At 43.6% G+C, this 19,800-nt stretch overlaps 1 protein-coding gene across 1 annotated transcript in view; it reads right to left on the reverse strand.

Annotated features, from left to right (window-relative positions):
- GFM1 (G elongation factor mitochondrial 1) overlaps window positions 1–15,755 on the reverse strand; it is a 41,929-nt gene extending 26,174 nt beyond the window's left edge. The window contains exons 1-8 of the mRNA XM_048864327.2: window positions 15,594–15,755; window positions 12,919–13,071; window positions 12,185–12,317; window positions 10,886–11,090; window positions 9,935–10,051; window positions 8,293–8,443; window positions 4,604–4,758; window positions 2,111–2,195 (exon numbers count right to left, since the gene is read on the reverse strand). Coding sequence (XP_048720284.1) covers window positions 2,111–2,195; window positions 4,604–4,758; window positions 8,293–8,443; window positions 9,935–10,051; window positions 10,886–11,090; window positions 12,185–12,317; window positions 12,919–13,071; window positions 15,594–15,668 — 1,074 coding nt within the window. The 5' untranslated portion in view covers window positions 15,669–15,755. The remainder of the gene's footprint in view (window positions 1–2,110; window positions 2,196–4,603; window positions 4,759–8,292; window positions 8,444–9,934; window positions 10,052–10,885; window positions 11,091–12,184; window positions 12,318–12,918; window positions 13,072–15,593) is intronic.
- Between the last annotated feature and the right edge of the window lie 4,045 nt (window positions 15,756–19,800).

A 19,800-nucleotide genomic window follows, 5' to 3' on the forward strand; every position in this document is an offset into this window, starting at 1 on the left:
CCATTCCAAAAGTTTGCTCGCTAAAACGTATGCCACAGCATCCTAGCAACAATCCAGATGGTAATGTCTCATATACCAGAGGTCTCTGTCACTATTTTAATTAAAGATGCAACCACGTTTTCATTTTAAGCCTTATTTTCCCTCTCACACATGCACAAACCCACCCCCTTTTCCAGCTTTTCACAGGAACATAACATTTCCCTCTGAAAATATCGGTGATAAATCAAAGGAACGCAAAACTTTTCAGCTACAGTTCCGTTCCAACCACAGAGAAGGAAGGTAACACCTTTCAACCCAGAAAAAGTGGAAAAATCAAATCCTTTTGAAAAAACATGATGTGTATCAGGAATGCAATCGTTTTAAAATTTCCAAATTCACCCATGTATAGATGCATTCAGACACAGCAGGATGAAAAAAAGTTATTAAAATAAAGAAATGTATTGTCTAACAGTCATTATTAACTAGATCTCTGATAGTAAGATCTCCATTTAAAAGATTTACTTGTCAGTCTGTGGCAACAGGCACAGACATCAAAGGAGCACTGAGACCAGAGCTCAGCAGCTCCATGGGGCTTTGGGAGCCAGGATAGCTGCTGACCCCACAAATATGTTACAACAAAGATATTGTTAAGATAAGAAGTCTTGCTGAGCCAAAATGGAAGAAAGGGGGAAGGATAAAAATGGAGGTTGAAAGACAGCGCAGAATGGAGTCAAAGAAATGGGCTAAATGAGTTTGTCTGGACTAAAAGAACTGATTAGGGGTTTTCAAGCCTTCTGTTGAAGCTACAAAATTGTTACTGCAATAAACCAGAATCATCTTAAGATGAGAAGCAATGAGAAGCGAGAGTTATCTGGAACAAACAACAATTGTTTTGTGCATTTTTCTGTGGAAAAACTTAACTCAATGGGCAGCAGCATCACCACGTGGGCTATTGTCAGCATCCTATTCATGGTCATCACCATGTACCAGGACCTGCCACTCACCAATACACCACTATCCCTTTTTCCAGACAGTAAAAATTTTCTAACTGGACAAAATGAGAGGCCATCACCACCTCCTTGGCCTGTCCTAAGAAACAACCAATGTCCTGGCTATTCTCCTCCTAGTGTATCAGCTTCATTGCCACTTTATTCCTACCTCCTGATCATGTCTCTTATTTTTTGCCTTCTATCTCATAAGATCTACCAGTTCTGGTAAGATACAGTAGTACATATTAGAGGCCATCCATGTTTTCACCCTCAATTAGAATCACACAAATTTAAGGCTGAGGACCTCAAGAGGTCATCTAGTCCATAAACCACCCCAATTCTGAGGCAAGATTAATTATACCTGCACCATCTCACCCCATCTTACATCCATTTGTTAATGCTTTTCCCTGGCAATTCATCTTGAGATCAAAGCTATGCTCATGAAATGAAAACCTGGTTTAAAAGTCTTTCCCCAGAATTCAGTGCATACTGAATGTTAGAGTCAAATTCTTTTGCTAGCCAACCAGAGTACATGTGGTGCCTTACGCAGGGTGCTAATATTAACAGCATTAAAGATCTACCTTGTACAGAATGGAAGAATTCTTATCCCTCGGCCCCTTTTGAGAGATTTGAGCTATATACATTATGGCAGATCCCTTTGGTTTTGTTTGCTCTGTTCTCTACCCAGGTCACAAATAATGAATGTGGGTACAGTATGTCTTTAAGGTGATTAACAGAAGCTGTATTCAACACTCTAAGTCAGTCAGCTGGGATCAGATGTTGGCAGCATGAAAAAGATAAATGAAAAACTCAAACAATTGAAGCAAGTCAACTGGCTAATGTACCAGCCATCCATCTGCTAGAAATCCTTAGCTCAGCCACGTAACAAATGTGTCATATGGACAAATAGACATATTTACCAGAAAACTTTTAAACAAAACTCTAGTATGTTTCATTTACAAAACCAATAACCATCCCTGCCTAGGACATTTCCTGGGGATTAATGACAAGCTGCCATTAATGGCCCAGTGCAGATAAATCTTACTTAATCCATCAGTTCTCCCAGGAAATGCCCTGTGCCTCAATTATTCTTGCTGAACTAGAAATTCCTCTCAAATGAAAAAGAAACATTAATAACCCACCTCCAGTTTGAAAGCCAGACCTACAAAGGGCTCAGAGCCATCTCTGACGGAGTTCAGCAGCAGTTTGGTTTTATCCTCAGAATCCCTTAAAAAAAAAGGGGGGGGGGGGGGTTAAGGTGATGAGACAATACATGGCAACTTCTCCTGAATGTGTGCTCAATCCTGCTAGGTGCTGGAGTGCCCTACACTCCCACTGAATTTGTTTGGGAATTGCAAAGTGCTGCTCAGCACCTCCCAGTAGGATCTGTGCACCTCTGGAGACAGGCCCTCTGGAGACAACTTCAGACAAACTACAGCCATTACTGAAGAAGTGGAGGTCCATAGCACTGACATATTTATCACCAGCATTCACATCATCTCACTAAAATTCCACTGGAAGAAGTGGCTAGCACAACGCTTTATTAGATATAATTCATTCTACATGGAAGATGGCACTTTTAAAGCACTAGGGACAGAAATCCTAGAGTGAAATCCTGGCCCCCTTAAAGTCAATGGCAAAACCCCTGTTGACTTCAAAGGGACCAGGATTTCACCTGATCCCAAAAGCAAGTATCATTAGAGAGAGGTGTGCATCAGGCACAGTATTGGGAGCCAGAAAGTCTCAAGTACAAATCCAAACTAACAGTGACTCCCTTTGTGATCTTGGGCAAAACTGGCTTAACCTCCCAAGTTCTAGTCTCCTCATAACACTACTGCCTCTTCCAGGTATTTTGAAGACTGGTTAATATTACTGAAGTGCAATTCTACTCTGAAAGGAGACCTACGGTCTTTCCTCACTTAAAATGCTACAGCTGCGCCACAGTAGCGCTTTAGTGTAGACAATTCCTACACCAATGGGAGGGACTCTCCTGTCGGCATAGGTAATCCACCTCCCTGAGAGGCCGTAGCTAGGTTGATGGAAGAATTCTTCCATTAACCTCATGCAGTCTACATGGGGACTTATGTCAGCTTCACTACGCCACTCAGGAAAGTGAATTTTTCACACTCTGACCGATGTAGTTAAACTGACCTAATTTTCTAGAGTAGACCAGGGCCTAGTAAGAAAGACAGTGCAGAACATTTCTCTTTACACTGGAAAAAAACAAAAGCAAATGTGGCAGAGAGTCTCAGAGCCTGAGTCTACAGACCAGGCTTGCACTATGGTGCTAGAAATAGCCATGTAGATGCTCCCATTCGGGTCTGATAGGATGGGGGTAGGTGGGTTGTGGATTTCCGAGCCTGAACTTCAGCTCAAGCAGGAACGTCTATACGGCTGTTTTTAGTACCATAGCACGAGTACAAGACCTGAGCTCTAAGACTCACTGCTGCGGGTGTTTTTTTTGCAGTGTGGACATGGACTTTGCGGCCAAGTGCGCCCTTCACGTCATGCTCTTCCTGCACATGCAGCAGAGACGCATACTTATAAATGTCAACATAGTGAGTATTCATGAGAACAGAACAGAGAGGGAAAGTGCATGACTACCTCAACTACAGCTGGCTGGTCAAAAACTCAGCTTGTCAGTACCAATAAGGGTACAAGAATGGGTTAGCTTGGCTGTTGTACCATATGCTACTATTCAATTCAGGGGCTCTAACCTCAGAGCCTCTGGGTTTGGTCTTACAATTGTGGAATGGAAGTATTATAAAGAAAACATTCCAACCTGGATGCTAGAAGGGCAGAGAGAACCCTCAGTAGCAACTGCTCTCACAAGCTCAGAAGTAACACTGATGAGTCACATAAGAAACTTTATCTAACCTTTCTAACACAGAAGGATGGTCATGACAGGGAAGGGGTGAGGAGTCAGATGAAAAATACTGGTGCTCGGGTGTGGTGGTGGTAAACAACATTTACTAGTATAATTTCTAGGTATAAAGGTTTTACATTGTACTTATCACTGCATTATCTGAGCAACTCAAATACAGCAAGAGAAACCTGATCATCCTTCTAAGATTTATTTCTACATGAAGAGATGTCTGAAAATATGCAAATATATACAGATTACTCAAACCACCATTTATACACAAAAGGATATATGCTAGCATTGAAGATTTGGCTGGATTTTTGTTTGTTTTTAAACTATGAGGTCATAACTATAGTAAGAAATAGCAAATACTTTTTAAAACATGCCCTGACATTTTTAAATATGACCTATTTCCTAGTTTAGATACAACCTAAGATGTTAATATAAATTTATCCTTACAAATAAGACCTGACCAGATCACTAAATATTTGTCAGTTTTAATATTTAAGAGGAAGTAAAACAATGTTATACTACAAGTGAAAAGAATGCCCCATTGATGGAGGGATCTGTCATCTTTTAATGATCATGCAAGGCTACTACACCACACTACTATAAATGTTTTTCTTTAAAATGACTGATGAATTGTATTATTCATGCATTTTGTTAAAATTTCCGGCTTTGTTTTGAAACTACTTGAAATCCTGATTCTATAAGCACTTTATATTTATAAAAATAGATCTGTCCTCCCCACCCTCTTCCCTCTGGCACTCACTCCTGGTTGAGAATAGCATAGTTCTGGACTTCAGATGGATTTGGGAGATAGTCTAAAACAGCATCCAGAAGGGGTTGTACTCCTTTGTTCTTCAAAGCACTTCCCACAAGTACAGGCGTAAAGCACTTTTTCAATGTTGCTCTTCTGATTGCAAGCTAGAAAAACATTTATGAATTACTTACATTTTGTAGCAATTCCAATATTATACATAGAACCAAAGGTAGTCTCCTTTAACACTGTAGCAGTTCAGATTGGCAGCTTTGCTGGGTAGGGATTGTGTCTTTACTTATCCCTTGCAAGGTGCCAAGCAAACGGTTAACAAGAACAAAAAATGATCATCATTCATAAAGGGACAGGGTTGGACCGGAAGCATTGTTATAGCATTAATGATGTATGTAGCACAGTGGTCTCCAACCTTTTTACGCCCAAGATCACTTTTTGAATTTAAGGGCAACCCAGGATCAACCCCACCCCTTCCCTAAAGCCCCGCCCCTTCCCCAAAGCAAATTATAACCTACACACCACCACTGAAGGCCATTTTGGGCTCCATTCACTTAAGGTCAATTATGGAAAATATAGTCTAGTGATTTGATTGCCCAATTTAAATAAATTAGTGAGTACTCATATTAAGGCATCCCAAAATCAAGAGTCAGTTCTGAAAATTTAGACCTGAAGTTTAGGCTTGAGGTTCAAGCTCTCTTAAATGAAGGGCTGGAGTCAATTTGCCCCGAGGTCAGGCCAAAGCATGAGGCATTACAGACACACATGGCACTTCCATGTAATCAGGACTTTTATAAAATATGCTAAAACTCAAACTACTTGCAAAAAAGGATTGTTGGCCCCTACGTTTAATAATTTTACTTGCCTTTTCCATTAGCACAAACTCTTAGCCATCCACCTTGCAGTTTATTTTTAAGCTCTCCTGATTGAAAGAATATTTTGAAATAGCAAGATGGTTCATAAGGAGGACACTGGAAAAAAAACTTAACAGTTCTTGAATTGGAAAAAAATCTTGCTGGATGCTTTTTTTAAAAAAATATTTGAAGATCTAACAAAATTATGCACAAATATACAAGATTCCATTGTCATCTTTTCTGCTTAACTAGTCATCGAATGTGTGTGTTTTGGAAATCTATTTAATTATGTTAATGCCTATTTCTACTTTGGCAGCCTAATAAAACACTGGAAACGTATGGCTCCATACAATTCTCATCAGCAATAATTTTTTAGAGATACAGAAGTAATTTTATTTCTTTTTTTGTGAAGATTATTTTCATTCCATTAAGGAGCTGGGGCACATCAGACAACATTTCTTGTAAATAATGTTTGGTGCCAGAGAACCAGATATTTATTTAAGCACTTGATCCTTAATGATCATCCACTAACACTGTGACCTTCAGGATTGATAGCTAACATGTTTTCCAAGAAAAAATACATTAAACAAGAACTTGGCTGCCTGCCACTGAAAAAAAATTAGTATAAGTAAACCTGCTTTGTCACAGCTATTAAATAACTGTAATTAATTTGCTTTCAGGAAAGGTGATAAGAGCAAGGCCACTCTGAATAGACAAAATTTACTTTTGTAACAGACTGCCTTCCCAGACATCCCACTGGGTAATATCAACAACAAACTCTTAGAATCTCTTACAGCAAATCACAACAGGGACAGAGTGCACAGAGTACTGCAACACTCCCTCCTCTGACTGGAAGAGCTTTGCAGTTCTCTAAGGCCACTATTAAGGACTGTCTCAGTCACTCAGCAGAGGGGGTGCTTTATGAGTGGGCCAGTTAGTTTTTTCTTCCTTTACATCTCATCAAATAAAGCACAGTGGACCGGATTTTCAAGTGTACAGAGCACCCAGAATTCCCACTGAAGTCAGTGGGAGCAACAGCTACTTAGCACTTCCCAAAAATCAGGCCTTTTGCCTTCATGGCACATGCTTTAATAGCATCTTGAGGTACAAACTTTCTGAGTGCTCCTGAAGCCAGAGCACTTGCTGGACAACAAGATTCAACATTAAAGTTCCATGGAGCCAAAAATCAATATTCTTTCAATCCTAATATGCATTACATACATAAAAGGATCAAACAAATCACTTACTCAATTCAAAAGTTAGGGGCCCAGAGTATCCAAGTAAAGTTTACAATGGAACCCTCAATGCATCCAACTTTGAGTGACTATTGTGCCTCTGTACTACACCATTAATAGCAGGTATAGGGGGCTGCTTCCTATGGTGATGAGTGCAGTATAAGAACATGAATAGAACAGGAAAGCATTACAAAATGGCAATCCCACATTACTCTGATACCAAGGGAGTCAAAAAGATGCTGACAAAGGCATTTTTAAATCTAAAGCTATGTTTTAAAGTTATGATTTCCATGATCAAGTCTGAGTCAAATTCAGTCTAGCCTAAGTGAGTTCAATTCAGTGAAACAGTGCCCACTTATCCCATCCAGGCACAGCTTTGGCCACTTTCCTGGAATACTGAAAATACATTCAAACCTGGAACCCTGGTATTCTTGAGGGAATTCTGCACCAAAAAATTAAAGAATTTAAAATTCTGCAAAGTTCTGCATATTTTAATTGTCAAAATAAGACAAACACAATAACAATATAATCACACCATTTTCAATTATTTGCTGACAAGTATTTTGAAATAAATTACCAAAATAATTGAAAATGGTATGATTATATTGTTATTGTGTTTGTCTTATTTTGACAATTAAAATATGCAGAATTTTAAAATATTGGGCACAGAATCTTTTGGTGCAGAATTCCCTCAGGACTGCTACTGGATAGCTGTGTGACTTTGAGCAAGTCACAATCTCTGTGCCTCAATATCAGAATGGCCATCTGTAACAGTGATAGACTAATGCCTAAAGAACCTGGGTGACTAAATAGATGGCTCAAGGATTCAGAAGGGCATAAAGAATATGTTTTCACGGAACACCACACCTAGGGTCTGACTCACGTTTGAGCCCAGACCTCCCTTCTGTCCACACACAAATCAGTTTGATGCAGGTCAGGAAGTACTCAGGACCTAGGAACCAGCTAGAAGGTGGGTCAGAACGGGACTCCCGCTGTAACTCAGGTCCAAGCCCTGTCATTATGCAGTGTGGAAGCAGGTCACATCAGAAGACCTGAGTCACAAGTTCTGTGTAGTGCAGTATGGCCATGTTAGCACAGCTGAGACATCTGGGTCCAGCAACTGGAAATCCAGGTTTACCATGCAGTGTGGACACTCAAGCATTGGCTTGGAAACACTGACTCCACAAGCCTGAGTCGCACAGACCTGGATTTAGTGTGAAGTGTGGACATACTTATACAGACTATCAGAGTTATGAAGGGCACATAAAAGTTCAAATCCATTCCAGACCTCATGGCCTTTTGGCGGTGTCAGTCCAGTTCCCTGTCCACATTACAAAACCCGCCAACACATCTGGCAGCCTTGTTAGCCATCTGAGCTGGTATAGGGAGCGAAGGTGCCTCTCTCCCAAGGGAGGCTGTGCCTCTAGGTAAAGGCACACTTACAAGGTAACGGTGGCCCTGCAATATGTGGCACTTGGCACACTTTGGGTGATATAAAGAACAACTGTAATGGTATTTAGGCACCCGAATCCCTTAGGAGGCTTTGAAAAAAATCTCACCGCTAATAAATAATACATGTTCCACAAGAATTATCATTTACCTTTAAATCAGTAACTGTAGGGATCTTCTCTTCCAGAAACAGCTCCCCAAGTTGTTCATCTGAGTTAGCAACACATTCAATCAGTTCCTGGCGTCTTTCTGTAGCCTCTGCTCTAAATTCAGCTGGGATTTCATCATATCTAATGGTCTCGCTACAAAGGCAAAGAAAACGCGGTAAGTTTTGTGAACAGCCATGTGAGTGGAGCTTTCAATCATGTGGCACCACAGTGGCCATGAAATTCTGAGTCAGTTCAACAGTCTCGGCATGTAGGCAAGTAATAAACTTCCTGAGGTCTACCAATGTTGCATCTCCAACACCACAGCAGAGAGGAACTTCAACAGCTCATGCAGGGGCTTTGCAGTGCAGCGGAACAATCTGTACATCAGCCTCAATTCCACCTTACCTTTAGTTTATCCCAAGACTCACATGCCAAACAGGTACTACTGGACCTCGTTTCAGAGCAGGAGATCTCCTACTCTTTAGGTTGGATGCAACCAGCCTGCCCACTAGAACTAATCCAAACATTTTCGACTACATGAAATTTTGTCAAAATATCCTGTTTTGTCAAAGCCAAAACATTTTGCAGAGACATATTGGTTTTCACTGGGAAGGTTGAAAGAGAGACTGCCATGCTCTCCAGCCTGGTGGTTAGGGCACTTGCCTGGGATGTGGTTCAAGCCATTGCTCTGCCTGATTCAGAGTGGTCTGGGATGAAAAGCTCTATTCTGAATCACACGGACACACACAGACACACACTTTTCTTCCCAAATCAAAAAGGTATGGTTTTAGTCTGAAAACTGACATTTCAACCAACTTTTTTTTTGTGAAAACATTTGAAAGGTCTTGTTTTGTTTCCAATGGGGTACAAAAATTATTTTCAAAACTTCCCACAAAACAGAATTGTTGTCTTCTAGACAGCTGTAATGTCAGATCGCTTTGATTTATGCTGCACCAAGTTTCCGGCAGCTACCACTGCACCCTAAACTGGCCCTACTGGCATCTCAACAGGTTTTAAATAAAGATACAAAGTTAGGGGCCTCATCCCCCATTACGTCATGGATGGATGCTTTTTATTCACAGCCAATATGAAGTGAAGAATGGGATCCTTGCCTATCTACCCCACCCTCATGAGAGAGAATGGGTGAAATCCAGGTGCACTGAAGTAAATGGGAGTCTTGCTGCTGTGTTGAATAGGGACAGGATTTCACCGAACAAGCTTAACCAATGGCCACAAGAATAAAAATCTTGCTCCTGATTTCTGCCAGATACGTGATATAATGCTGTGTTGTCTTCCCACCTTGCCCACAACCACAGAGACTGCAAAGATTTGGGCTCCTCAATCAAATTGCATTCCCTATATTCTTAGTGAACAGTGCTGTTTTACCTTCTCAGCCACATTCAGGTGGCCATCAAAGGGATGCAGCTACCAAAGCTGGGCAACCAAACATGTACCTCCCAGGCAAGCCACTAACTACCTCTCTCACTACCAAGAAATAATTTTTTTTTACTTTTTTGGTTTTTGTTGTTTTTTTTTGGGGGGGGGGGGGGGGGGGGAGAGAACAGGAACAATTGTCTACTCAGTTTCAGCATTCACCAAACAGGGAGTAGCCTCAACAAATTAGAAATGCCTTCAACCACTTACCCAAAGTCACCATCAAAGTATATGGCCCTTTGCTCAAGAAGATCAATAAGCCCCCTGAAGTTTCCCTCCAGGCCAATGGGAATCTGCATAAAGGCTGCATTGTGATTTAACTTAGATCTGAAAAGTTTAAAAATACAAATCAGTTCTCAGTACAAGACAAGGCAGCATTTTAACTCATCTGTCTTACCTGGGTTCTTCAATAGTGTCCCTGGGACCAATAACCTAGCGTTCCTTCACTCAAGTGAAAAGCCTCACTGGCTCATGTCATAGCATCAGAGCCCTAGTGAAATCGAAACGCTAGCAGATCATCAAAGTTTGCTTTCACCCATGTTAGTTGTTTTCAATAGTAATTTTAATCCAGGAAGTTACTTCTCCCTCATGTGTGTTAGTACTTTGGAGCCAGCTTGTTCTTCTACTACGAATGAATCTATGTACAGACTTGGAGCATGGAAGAGGATGGGGGAAAAGAAGGTAGTACCTGCATGAGATACAAGGCTAAAGTCAACCGCCTGCCCCACATTTAGGTCCCTACTCCTCCTCCCTGGGATACTGGAACAACGCACTGCAGCACTACTATCTTATTATTAAACCTTTATACGTAACTCCAGAAACATCTCCATTATCATAATGAGTCCAAATGAGCCACAGACCTAACTCACTAGCCATGAAACGGACTTCTTTTGGGGAAATGGAAGTTTCATAACCTAAGCTGACATTGACAGCTGTTTTATGAATGGGAGCGTTATTTTGGTACCACCTTATGGCGACGTTAAAGAAGAGTTGTTTCTGTTACCTTGCTACCATCTGATGTAACCTGAAGCTACGCATTATTCTCTGAATTGTTATCTCAGACCATACAAGCTAAGCTCATTAACATCTACTCAGAACATCAAGAAACATCACATGAACAGTTTGGAACTGCACTGCAAACAAGCTAAGCACATTAGTTACCTCAATTGTTGCACAGCTCTGGTTGGATTTGAGCCCATTCTGTCCAGTTTATTGATGAATGTTAAACATGGGACATTGTAACGCTTCATTTGCCTGTTCACGGTCATTGTTTGGCACTGGACTCCTCCAACAGCACAGAGCACCAGGATAGCTCCATCAAGAACTCTTAATGCTCGTTCCACTTCAATTGTGAAGTCCACATGCCCTGAATGAGAAAAACAATTTTCTGTGATGGTTTAAGTTGCAGCAAGGAATTACGCTCTATTGGGTTGTTTTCTCTTCTGTATCCACATGAATAAATCTTTAGCTCTGCTGAAAGGGACACTGTCAAGTCAAATTCTGTCCAAGAATTAGATTTTGAAAAAAAATAAGTGTTTCTGAGAAATTGTTTTTAAAGGAATTCCACTGGACAGCATTTTGATTTTAATCACAGAGAAACCCCCATACAGTGACTACAACTCAAAACACAACAACATTATACTAGTGCAAAAAAGCCAGAAAGGAAAACTGATTTGAAGCAGACTACTGTATATCAATAATGAAAACAGAAAACCACTGATACCACTGCTGATCGTGATGACTAATAGTGTCTCACTGTTTTCTTGTGCTCCCCATCTCCCTCTGTACCTGCTGACTCTCGCCCAACACTTAAGATTGTAAGCTGTTGGGGCAGAGGTTGTCTTTTTGTTCTGTGTACAGCACCTAGCACAGAGGTGGGTAAACTCTGGCCCGTGGGACCCTCCTACCCGGCCCCTGAGCTCCTGGCCCAAGAGGCTAACCCCGGGCCCCTCCCCTGCTGTTCCCCCTCCCCCACAGCCTCACCTTGCCGCACCGCCAGCACAATACTCTGGGTGGCGAGCTCCTGGGGCAGTGCAGCTGCAGAGCGCAGCCTGACCCGGTGGCTGAGCTGCGCTGAGCATGGCTGGCTCCGGCTGGGCGGTGCAGCTGTAGCGCTGCCAACCACCGGTGCTCCACACAGCGCAGTAAGGGGGCAGTGAGCGGGGGGGTTGGATAGAGGGCAGGGGAGTGGATAGGGGTCGGGGCAGTCAGAGGGCGGGGAACGGGGGGTTGAATGAGTGCAGTCAGGAAGATGGGGGGGTTGGATGGGGCGGTGGGGGGCAGGCAGGGGAGAACGGGTGGTTGGATTGGGCAGTGCAACACTTTGTGTGATCAGCTCAGATAAACAGCTACATTACTGTTATCAGATTGGTAACACGGTGGGGGAGAATCGATGTCTTCTCTGGACACAAGATATTTTCGTTAGGATAGCACTTGCAAAGTTCTCAGAGTTCACGTTACCTGGTGTATCTATGATGTTGATGTTGGTGTCCTTCCACATGGTATATGTTGCTGCAGACTGAATTGTGATACCACGCTGTCGTTCCAGCTCCATAGAATCCATGACAGCCCCGACTCCATCTTTACCTTTTACCTACACACAAAAAGTAAAGCATTTACTTAAAGAAAATCTCCCACTGGCTTGAATGAGAATTTTGCCTGAATAAACACAGACTAAGCATCTTTCACACAGGCAACAAAATTCAGCTGAGTTAGTGGCACAAGTCTACAATCCTAACTAGCTTTGCTCTTTCCTTTGCATATCATTCCTGAAGAAGACCTGGTGGTCAAAAAGCCATTGCAAACAATTTCTATTTCACTATGAATCTGATAAGCCAACATATCTGGAGCCAGTGAGCGTTCACCTTTGACTGTACGGAGAAGTTCTCCATTTATGTTGGTGGTGGGTCTCTTGGGGTTTTTTGTTGGGGGGGGTGGGGAGTGTATGTGACAGCAAATGTGTGTGACTTTAGGGGGGAGTCAGAGAGCACCATGAGAAAGCTGTCTCTAGGATTCCCCATTTGGCTTGTACTTCAAACAGGGTCACTAAACCTTTAAGCACAACCTTCTTATTCCATTCAGTGCTCTTTGTGGTTCAACAATTCTAGACAACTCGATAGCTGAATCATTGCATGTAACGTTCAAAATCCCCTCACCACCAAAATGAGTGTCATACCAGTATTGCAGAGACAAACCTCATGCATCTGTGCTATCCTCCCAGTGTAAAAAAGGACTCGTTCTGTTAATGTCGTTTTCCCAGAGTCAATGTGAGCAGAGATTCCAATATTGCGGATCTTTTCATTGGGAATGGTTCCTGAAGAACACTGTCTGCAGCTGTTCAAGAGAAACTGAAAAACAAGAGCAGAAGGCAGTTCAGCCAGTTTTGTCCATGTCAGAACAACAATGGCTCACCATAAACATGTCTCAAGGAAGGTTTCAGAGTAGCAGCCGTGTTAGTCTGTATTCGCAAAAAGGAGTACTTGTGGCACCTTAGAGACTAACAAATGTATTTGAGCATAAGCTTTATTTCGTGCTCAAATAAATTTGTTAGTCTCTAAGGTGCCACAAGTACTCCTTTTCTTTATGCCTCAAGGAAGGTAACTTGTGACCATTAAAGTGATTCTTTCCTCTGTTTCATTGTGATAGGAAATAAATCAGTTAATCTGAGCTCCCCAAACATCCTTAAGTATATTCCAGAACCCCCACCTCCAACCCAAAGCTCAATCAACCCTGCACTTAGCCTGCCATCCTTTGGGCAAGCAGAGAGAGATGCTGCAATGAGGTTTCAGATAAACTTGCTCCCTGCACCCTCTTGCTTTCTGGGATATCAGGGAAGATACTGTACACATTCAAAGACATTGTGTGAAGTAGCAGTCTTATTTTTCCCTGCATTTACCAGCTATTAATTCAGTCAAGCCACCTCCTAGCTCTCCTGTTTTGAGGAGGGCCATAGTGTGGATTTAAGGGGTTTTTGGACAATGTATGAAAGCAAACTTCCTTTATGCCTAAAGGGAGCAGCAGAAAGACAGTAGGTCACAAGGTGACAGGAGAGATCAGGAACATCTGAAAATGAGCAGACAAGATAGCCATTATTGGTGAGTTCATCCCTAAAAGTGTTGTGTGTGTGAAACTGAGGACTTGGACACTTATAGACTCACCCCGTCTCCCTTCTTTTCTATCCCTTCATTCCACACGCTGTTCTCCATGTCTACCTACTACTTCCCTCAGTCTGATCTTCCACAATATCTTCTAAGATATTGTCCTCCATTTAGTTTTTTTTTTTCCATTCGTCTCCTCTTAATTTCTAGTCAATGACAATGTGGCCATGGTAGTGCTCCCACCATTACTGACATCGCTATTACAATAATGGTAAGAGGCTTAAATAAAAAATGTAATCTCTGTATAGATGAAGTCCCATGCCAGTAACCTGCAGGTTAGAGGCAAAACCTATATGGAGGGCAAATCTGGGCAAAGGTGAATAAGCATAGAGCAACTCTGTGCAGAGGCAGGTCAGTAACAAGAGGGGACTAGGAATACAATTAACAGCACTTACAGAGCCCTAAGGAATACGAACCACAACTGCAGGAAGAAGGGACCTGTTCCTCAATTTAGAGCCCTCAACTAAAGCAGAGCAGGGTTAAGCATTGCATAGTAACATTGTATTATAGTAGAAGAGAAGCAGCAACATTCGGTATCCAAGTGAGACTAGGGGAGTACTGAGTTGGTAGAATGTAATTATCAAGATATTAGGAAGCTTTGTCTGGTGATCAGAGCTGAGGTACAAAAGCCAAAATTCTTTAATTCTGTTTCCAGCTCCATCACTGAGTCTGCATGGCCTTTAAATCAGTCAAGTCATACTCTTATGTCTATAAAATTGAGATAATATTTACCTGCCTCACCAGGATGTATGTAAGGTCTACAGGGACACTTTCAGATCACTTCAGACATAAATTGAAGTTTTGTGAACAAAGACTTAAATATATATTAAGTGCATTTTTATTCCAACAGAAGCTTTTATTCTTTGTTTGGATTTAAACATTATCCTATGGTGTTTGCAACCCAATCATTGCAGGATTGTTCTAGTGCTCAAGAGCCACAAAGGATCACTGACTAAACTACTTAAGCCTGCGAAACTACAAGAAATGATAAAAAAATAAGCAGTAAGCATTAGCAGTGAAAAGTGCATTAGAATAAGAGATGATGGGTTTTAAATAAGATAACATGGTGTTAAGAATACAGGTAAGGAATCTGGCTTTTAAGGTAAGATTTTTAGCTTGTCCACTTTAGTGGATGTTTAGAAAGTGCACTGAAATCTTTGAAAGAGTCATTAGCATGTAATTTGGTCAATACGCAAAGATTAATCCCACACTCTTGCCAAGAGGCCCACCAGTTTAAGGTTTGTCTACACTGCACACTAGAGCTTGGCTCTGACTCAGGTTTGAGCCCTAACCTCCCCCTTCCATCCACACACATCAGTCTAACTGAAGTCACTGAGCACTTAGGACCGGAGTCTTAGGACTGTAAGGGGCGGAGGAGGTTGAGTCAGAGTTCCACTGTGATTCAGGCCCAAGCCCTGTCGGTTTGCAATGTGGATGCATCTCAAAACGCAGACCTGAGTCAGACGGTCTGTGTAGGGCAGTATGGATGTATTTACACCTAGGGGCAGAGGGATCGTGGTATCTCCTACCACCCGCAGCCCGGACAGCCCTCGCCCCCGGCGCGACGGCAACAGCCCCGCGCGGCTGGGCAGAAGCTGGCCCTTTGCCGACACTCCCCGGGCCGGGAGCTGCTCTCCCACCCAGAGGGGCTCCGGCCCCCTGGCCAGCTTGGCCCCGCGGAAACAAGCGAGGCTGCTCGCCTAGCCCAGTACCTGCTGCCACAGCAGCGCCGAGCCCTGACGCCGCCAGGGCCCCAGCACCAGCCCGGCTCTCAGCAGCTGCAGCATAGCGCATTCAGACAAGGCGCGGCGCACCGCTCCCTCTCCGGCTCTGACCGCCAAGGTCCTGTTGCCCGCACGCTTCCGGCCCGGCTAGTGAACGCTTCCGGCCCGGCTTGGGAACACTTCCGGGGCACTGAGGGGACCTGCCCGGCCATGCACTTGGCAGGCTCCTGACAGCGCCACCTGCAGGGCGGGAGGCGGCGGGGTTCGGCGATGAGGGGCTGCGTGGATGGGAGCCAGGCCCTTCCACTTCACGTGGCGCTTCCCAGTGGCGGGAGCCGTCATAATAATTCATGCGTGCCTCGCACTCTCCTGGTACGCACCATCGGTGGAGTGCGCGGAGCTTTACAAAGAGACCAGTATCCTTAGCGTCCTTTTACAGATGGGGAAACTGAGGCAGGAGGCGGGGAAGAGCCCAGTGGCAGCATAAGGAAAGGTGTCGTCAGGCTTGCCAACCCCAAGGATTCGATGCTGATGAAACTGCCTTAAAAATCACAATTTTTTAAATAATAAAATATATATTAATTATTAATAGTATTAATAAAATAATAATAAAGGTTGGTTTCTGTGTATTTTCCTTCTGGCTTTTGAGCCTTAGGGTGCCCGTGAATCACATTTTTCAAGCTTCCTTTTCCTCAACCATGAAGGTTAGAAACTTATAATTTTTAAAAATGAAAGTTGTGATTCTCATATAATCACTTGATTCCAGGAGCTGGAGCTTAAGAACTACACCAAATATCATGCGAGTTGACAGAGTGGACCACATTGAGAAAATTCCCTTTGCTGTCCACCAGCACTTTCCAGACTAGCCAGGGCTGTGTTTCAATGGTACTGTAGGTGTGTAGGATATGAAGTGCTTTGTATAAAATATATTTTTAATAGAGTGTCCTTTCCGACCCCCAGACACAGTGATTGCAATATCGAGATTAATCCAGCAAACAATGTCTTAACCCAAAATCTAGGCATAGCAATAATGAGATGGAGTGTTTATACTTAAAAAGAAAAGAAGTACTTGTGGCACCTTAGAGACTAACATTTATTTGAGCATAAGCTTTCGTGAGCTACAGCTCACTTCATTGGACGCATTCATTTTTCCACTGAATGTACCCGATGAAGTGAGCTGTAGCTCACGAAAGCTTATGCTCAAATAAATTTGTTAGTCTCTAAGGTGCCACAAGGACTCCTTTTCTTTTTGCGGATACAGACTAACACGGCTGCTACTCTGAAACCAGTGTTTATACTTGTTATTTTATTTATATTACAGTACCCCCTAGAAACCGTATCATGTTTGGCCCCTTTGTGATATAAGTGGAATGGTACAAAAAATAGTTTGATCAATAGGACTTTTCTAGAATATTAAAGACTATTCAGTGGCGGCAGAGCAGTTCTCAGTAATAGGAAGAATGCAGTCCCAAAAATGAACAGGAGGGAATGGCTTAAAGGTATAAGCCAGGTATGAAGACTTAAGACACCCTGGAATCATAATTTCAAATTGCAACAAACTCCACTTACTGTCTTTCTAAAGTAGGAAAATATCATACCATACCATGCACTATAAATGTGCGTGAAAGAGAGGAGAATGGGGCTTGTGTGTCTTTCTGACAAAATCTTAAAAATTAAAGCTATGTCAGTTCTTTGTAGATAGTTAAGGTCTATTGCACTGATTAAGAAACATGTATACCTGAGAGTACCTTACTGAATACCCCTCCTGCAATACTGCAGTGCATGTTATTCTCCACCCACAGGTGGGTGCATTTCAGTAGCACTGCTTCCTAGATCATTTGGGATGAACCGTGCTATAAATATGTTATAGAAGACTTGAAAAATATACCAAACATCTGCTCGCCAGACCCTGATATACTAAGGATAGGATCATAGGTGCCAACTTTTTGCCGTGCCGGTAGGTGCTCGCCCCGGGCCGCACCCGGACTCCACCCCTGTACTGCCCCCGCTGCCCTTCCCCCACCCTCATTCCAACCCCTTCCCCAAAGTCCCCACCCTAACTCCGCCCCCTCCCTGCCCCCGTTGGACTCCTTCCCCAAATTTTCCCTCCGGCCCTGCCTCCTCCCAGAGCGCGCTGTGTTCCCCCTCCTCCCTGGGCTTGCCGCCATGAAACAGCTGTTCTGCAGCAGCAAGCACTGGGAGCAAGGGGGAGAAGCAGGGACTTGGCATGCTCAGAGGAGGAGGCCGAGTGAAGGGGAGCTGGGGCTGCGGGGGTGGAGCGCTGCCGGTGGGTGCAGAGCACCCACCAGTTTTCCCCCATGGGTGTTCCAGCCCTGGAGCACCCACAGAGTCGGAGCCTATGCCTGCACACTTGCATCACTGCAACCCCCATGGTGACTTCGCAACTCCAGGCTTTTTTGTGACTGACTGGTAGCAATCTGGAGTTGCCAGCTTCCACACACTGATCACCACGCGCTTTTCCACCATTAGGGCAGCTCTCATTTTGGAGACTTTGCACCGGAGGGAGAATGTGAGCACCACACAGAGTTCCAGGAAGGTGGCTTTGCGCATATGAAAGTTCTGCAGCCGCTGCTCATTATCCCATTCCTGTGCCACAATCCAGTCCCACCACTCGGTGTTTGTTTTCTGAGCCCGATAGCAATGGTCCACTGTGTGCAGCTGCTCTTTGTTTCTTTCCATGGCACCCAGCAGGGCAGGCACCACAGATTTCTGTTCAGATTTGCAGCTCATGAAATACTGCAGGATCCGCCATGTTGTGTTCATAACGCTTAACACAAGACTGGTGAGCAGAGATGGCGGGCAAAGTTTAAAGGTGCAGTTGAAAAATGGCACGAAATGCAGTCGGAAGCCCTTGGAATCATGGGACCGAGAAAACTGCATCGCGGGGATAAGTCTGCCCCCAGGATGCACTGTGATCATAGCAAGAGACGGTGGCAATTTCACAGTAGCATAGCTATCCACAGTGCACTGCTCTCTCTGACAATGCTAGAGCACCAACTGTGGATCCGCTCTCCTGCTATAAAGAGCATTGTGTGAACATGCACAAGCAATGTAATTACAGCAGCTTATGATCATGGACGTAACTTAAATCGACGTAAGTACATAGTGTAGACAGGGCCTAATAAATGGACTATACCTGGAAAAAGAGGGGGATAAAATTTAAATTTGCCATCTGAACGTCATAGGTGAAAGTAAGCCAGTACAGCGTACTGGTAAGAAAGTGGCTGCGAGTATGGGCCAGTACACAGCCGACATTAAAGCGCTGCCATGGCTGCACTTTAAACACCATACCGGCAGGGCCCACTGATGGGGGTGGGGGCAAAAGGGGCAGCTGCCCCAGGACCTGCTGATTTAAAAGGGCCCGAGGCTCCTGGCAGTGGCTGGAGCCCTGGGCCCTTTAAATCACCGCCGGAGCCCTGGTGGAGCGGGCCGGGCAGTGCTGAAGGGCTGGCTGGGGGCATCTGGCCCCAACCCCGCCCCAGGCCCTGCCCTTTCTGGGAGCCCAGAGCCTCCCCACCCCACACCTTGCCCAGGAGCCCAGCCACCAGTGTACCAGTAAGTCCTTTAAGTTACCGTCACCCCTACTGAAGGCTCATGTGTTTTTTTTTTTCTTTTTTTCTTTTTTTAGGGTATTTAATCTTGAGAGGTTAAGAAGATTATCCACTTGAAAAAATTCTCACCAGAAGACAGCACTAAAGCTAGTGAACTCCTCCATTTCAGCTTTTTCACTGTCTCACTTTCATCTTCCTGTTTTACATTTCATATACAGCTATCATGTAGTTATTTTGATATGAAAATAATCAACACAAAAATCCTTTTTTTGTTGTTTCTTGTTAATTTACCTAAATGTCCAAGATAGATTCAGCCTTGATGTGAGTAAGTAAAACTTTTTCCAGGTAAGTAGCTCTGTAGGATTTGAAGAAAATGGTTTGCAGGTATAAACTTGTTGCTGGCACAGAGTGCCCGAGGCAAGCAACAGTTGGGTTCGTTGCCCAGTGTGCGTCGCGCCAATGACCACAACGGGGTGGAGAAGCAGAGAGATTTATTTGAAGCTTCAAATAGGGCGCAGGGAGACTGAGCTGTCTCAAATCCTGCAGCCCTGAATGCAGATTACAGTATACAATTTATACCTTTGCCTATTTCACTACACAAGCTTATACAACCAATTACCTGT

Source organism: Caretta caretta, chromosome 9 (assembly GCF_965140235.1).
Source record: "Caretta caretta isolate rCarCar2 chromosome 9, rCarCar1.hap1, whole genome shotgun sequence".
Taxonomy (NCBI): Eukaryota; Metazoa; Chordata; order Testudines; family Cheloniidae; genus Caretta; species Caretta caretta.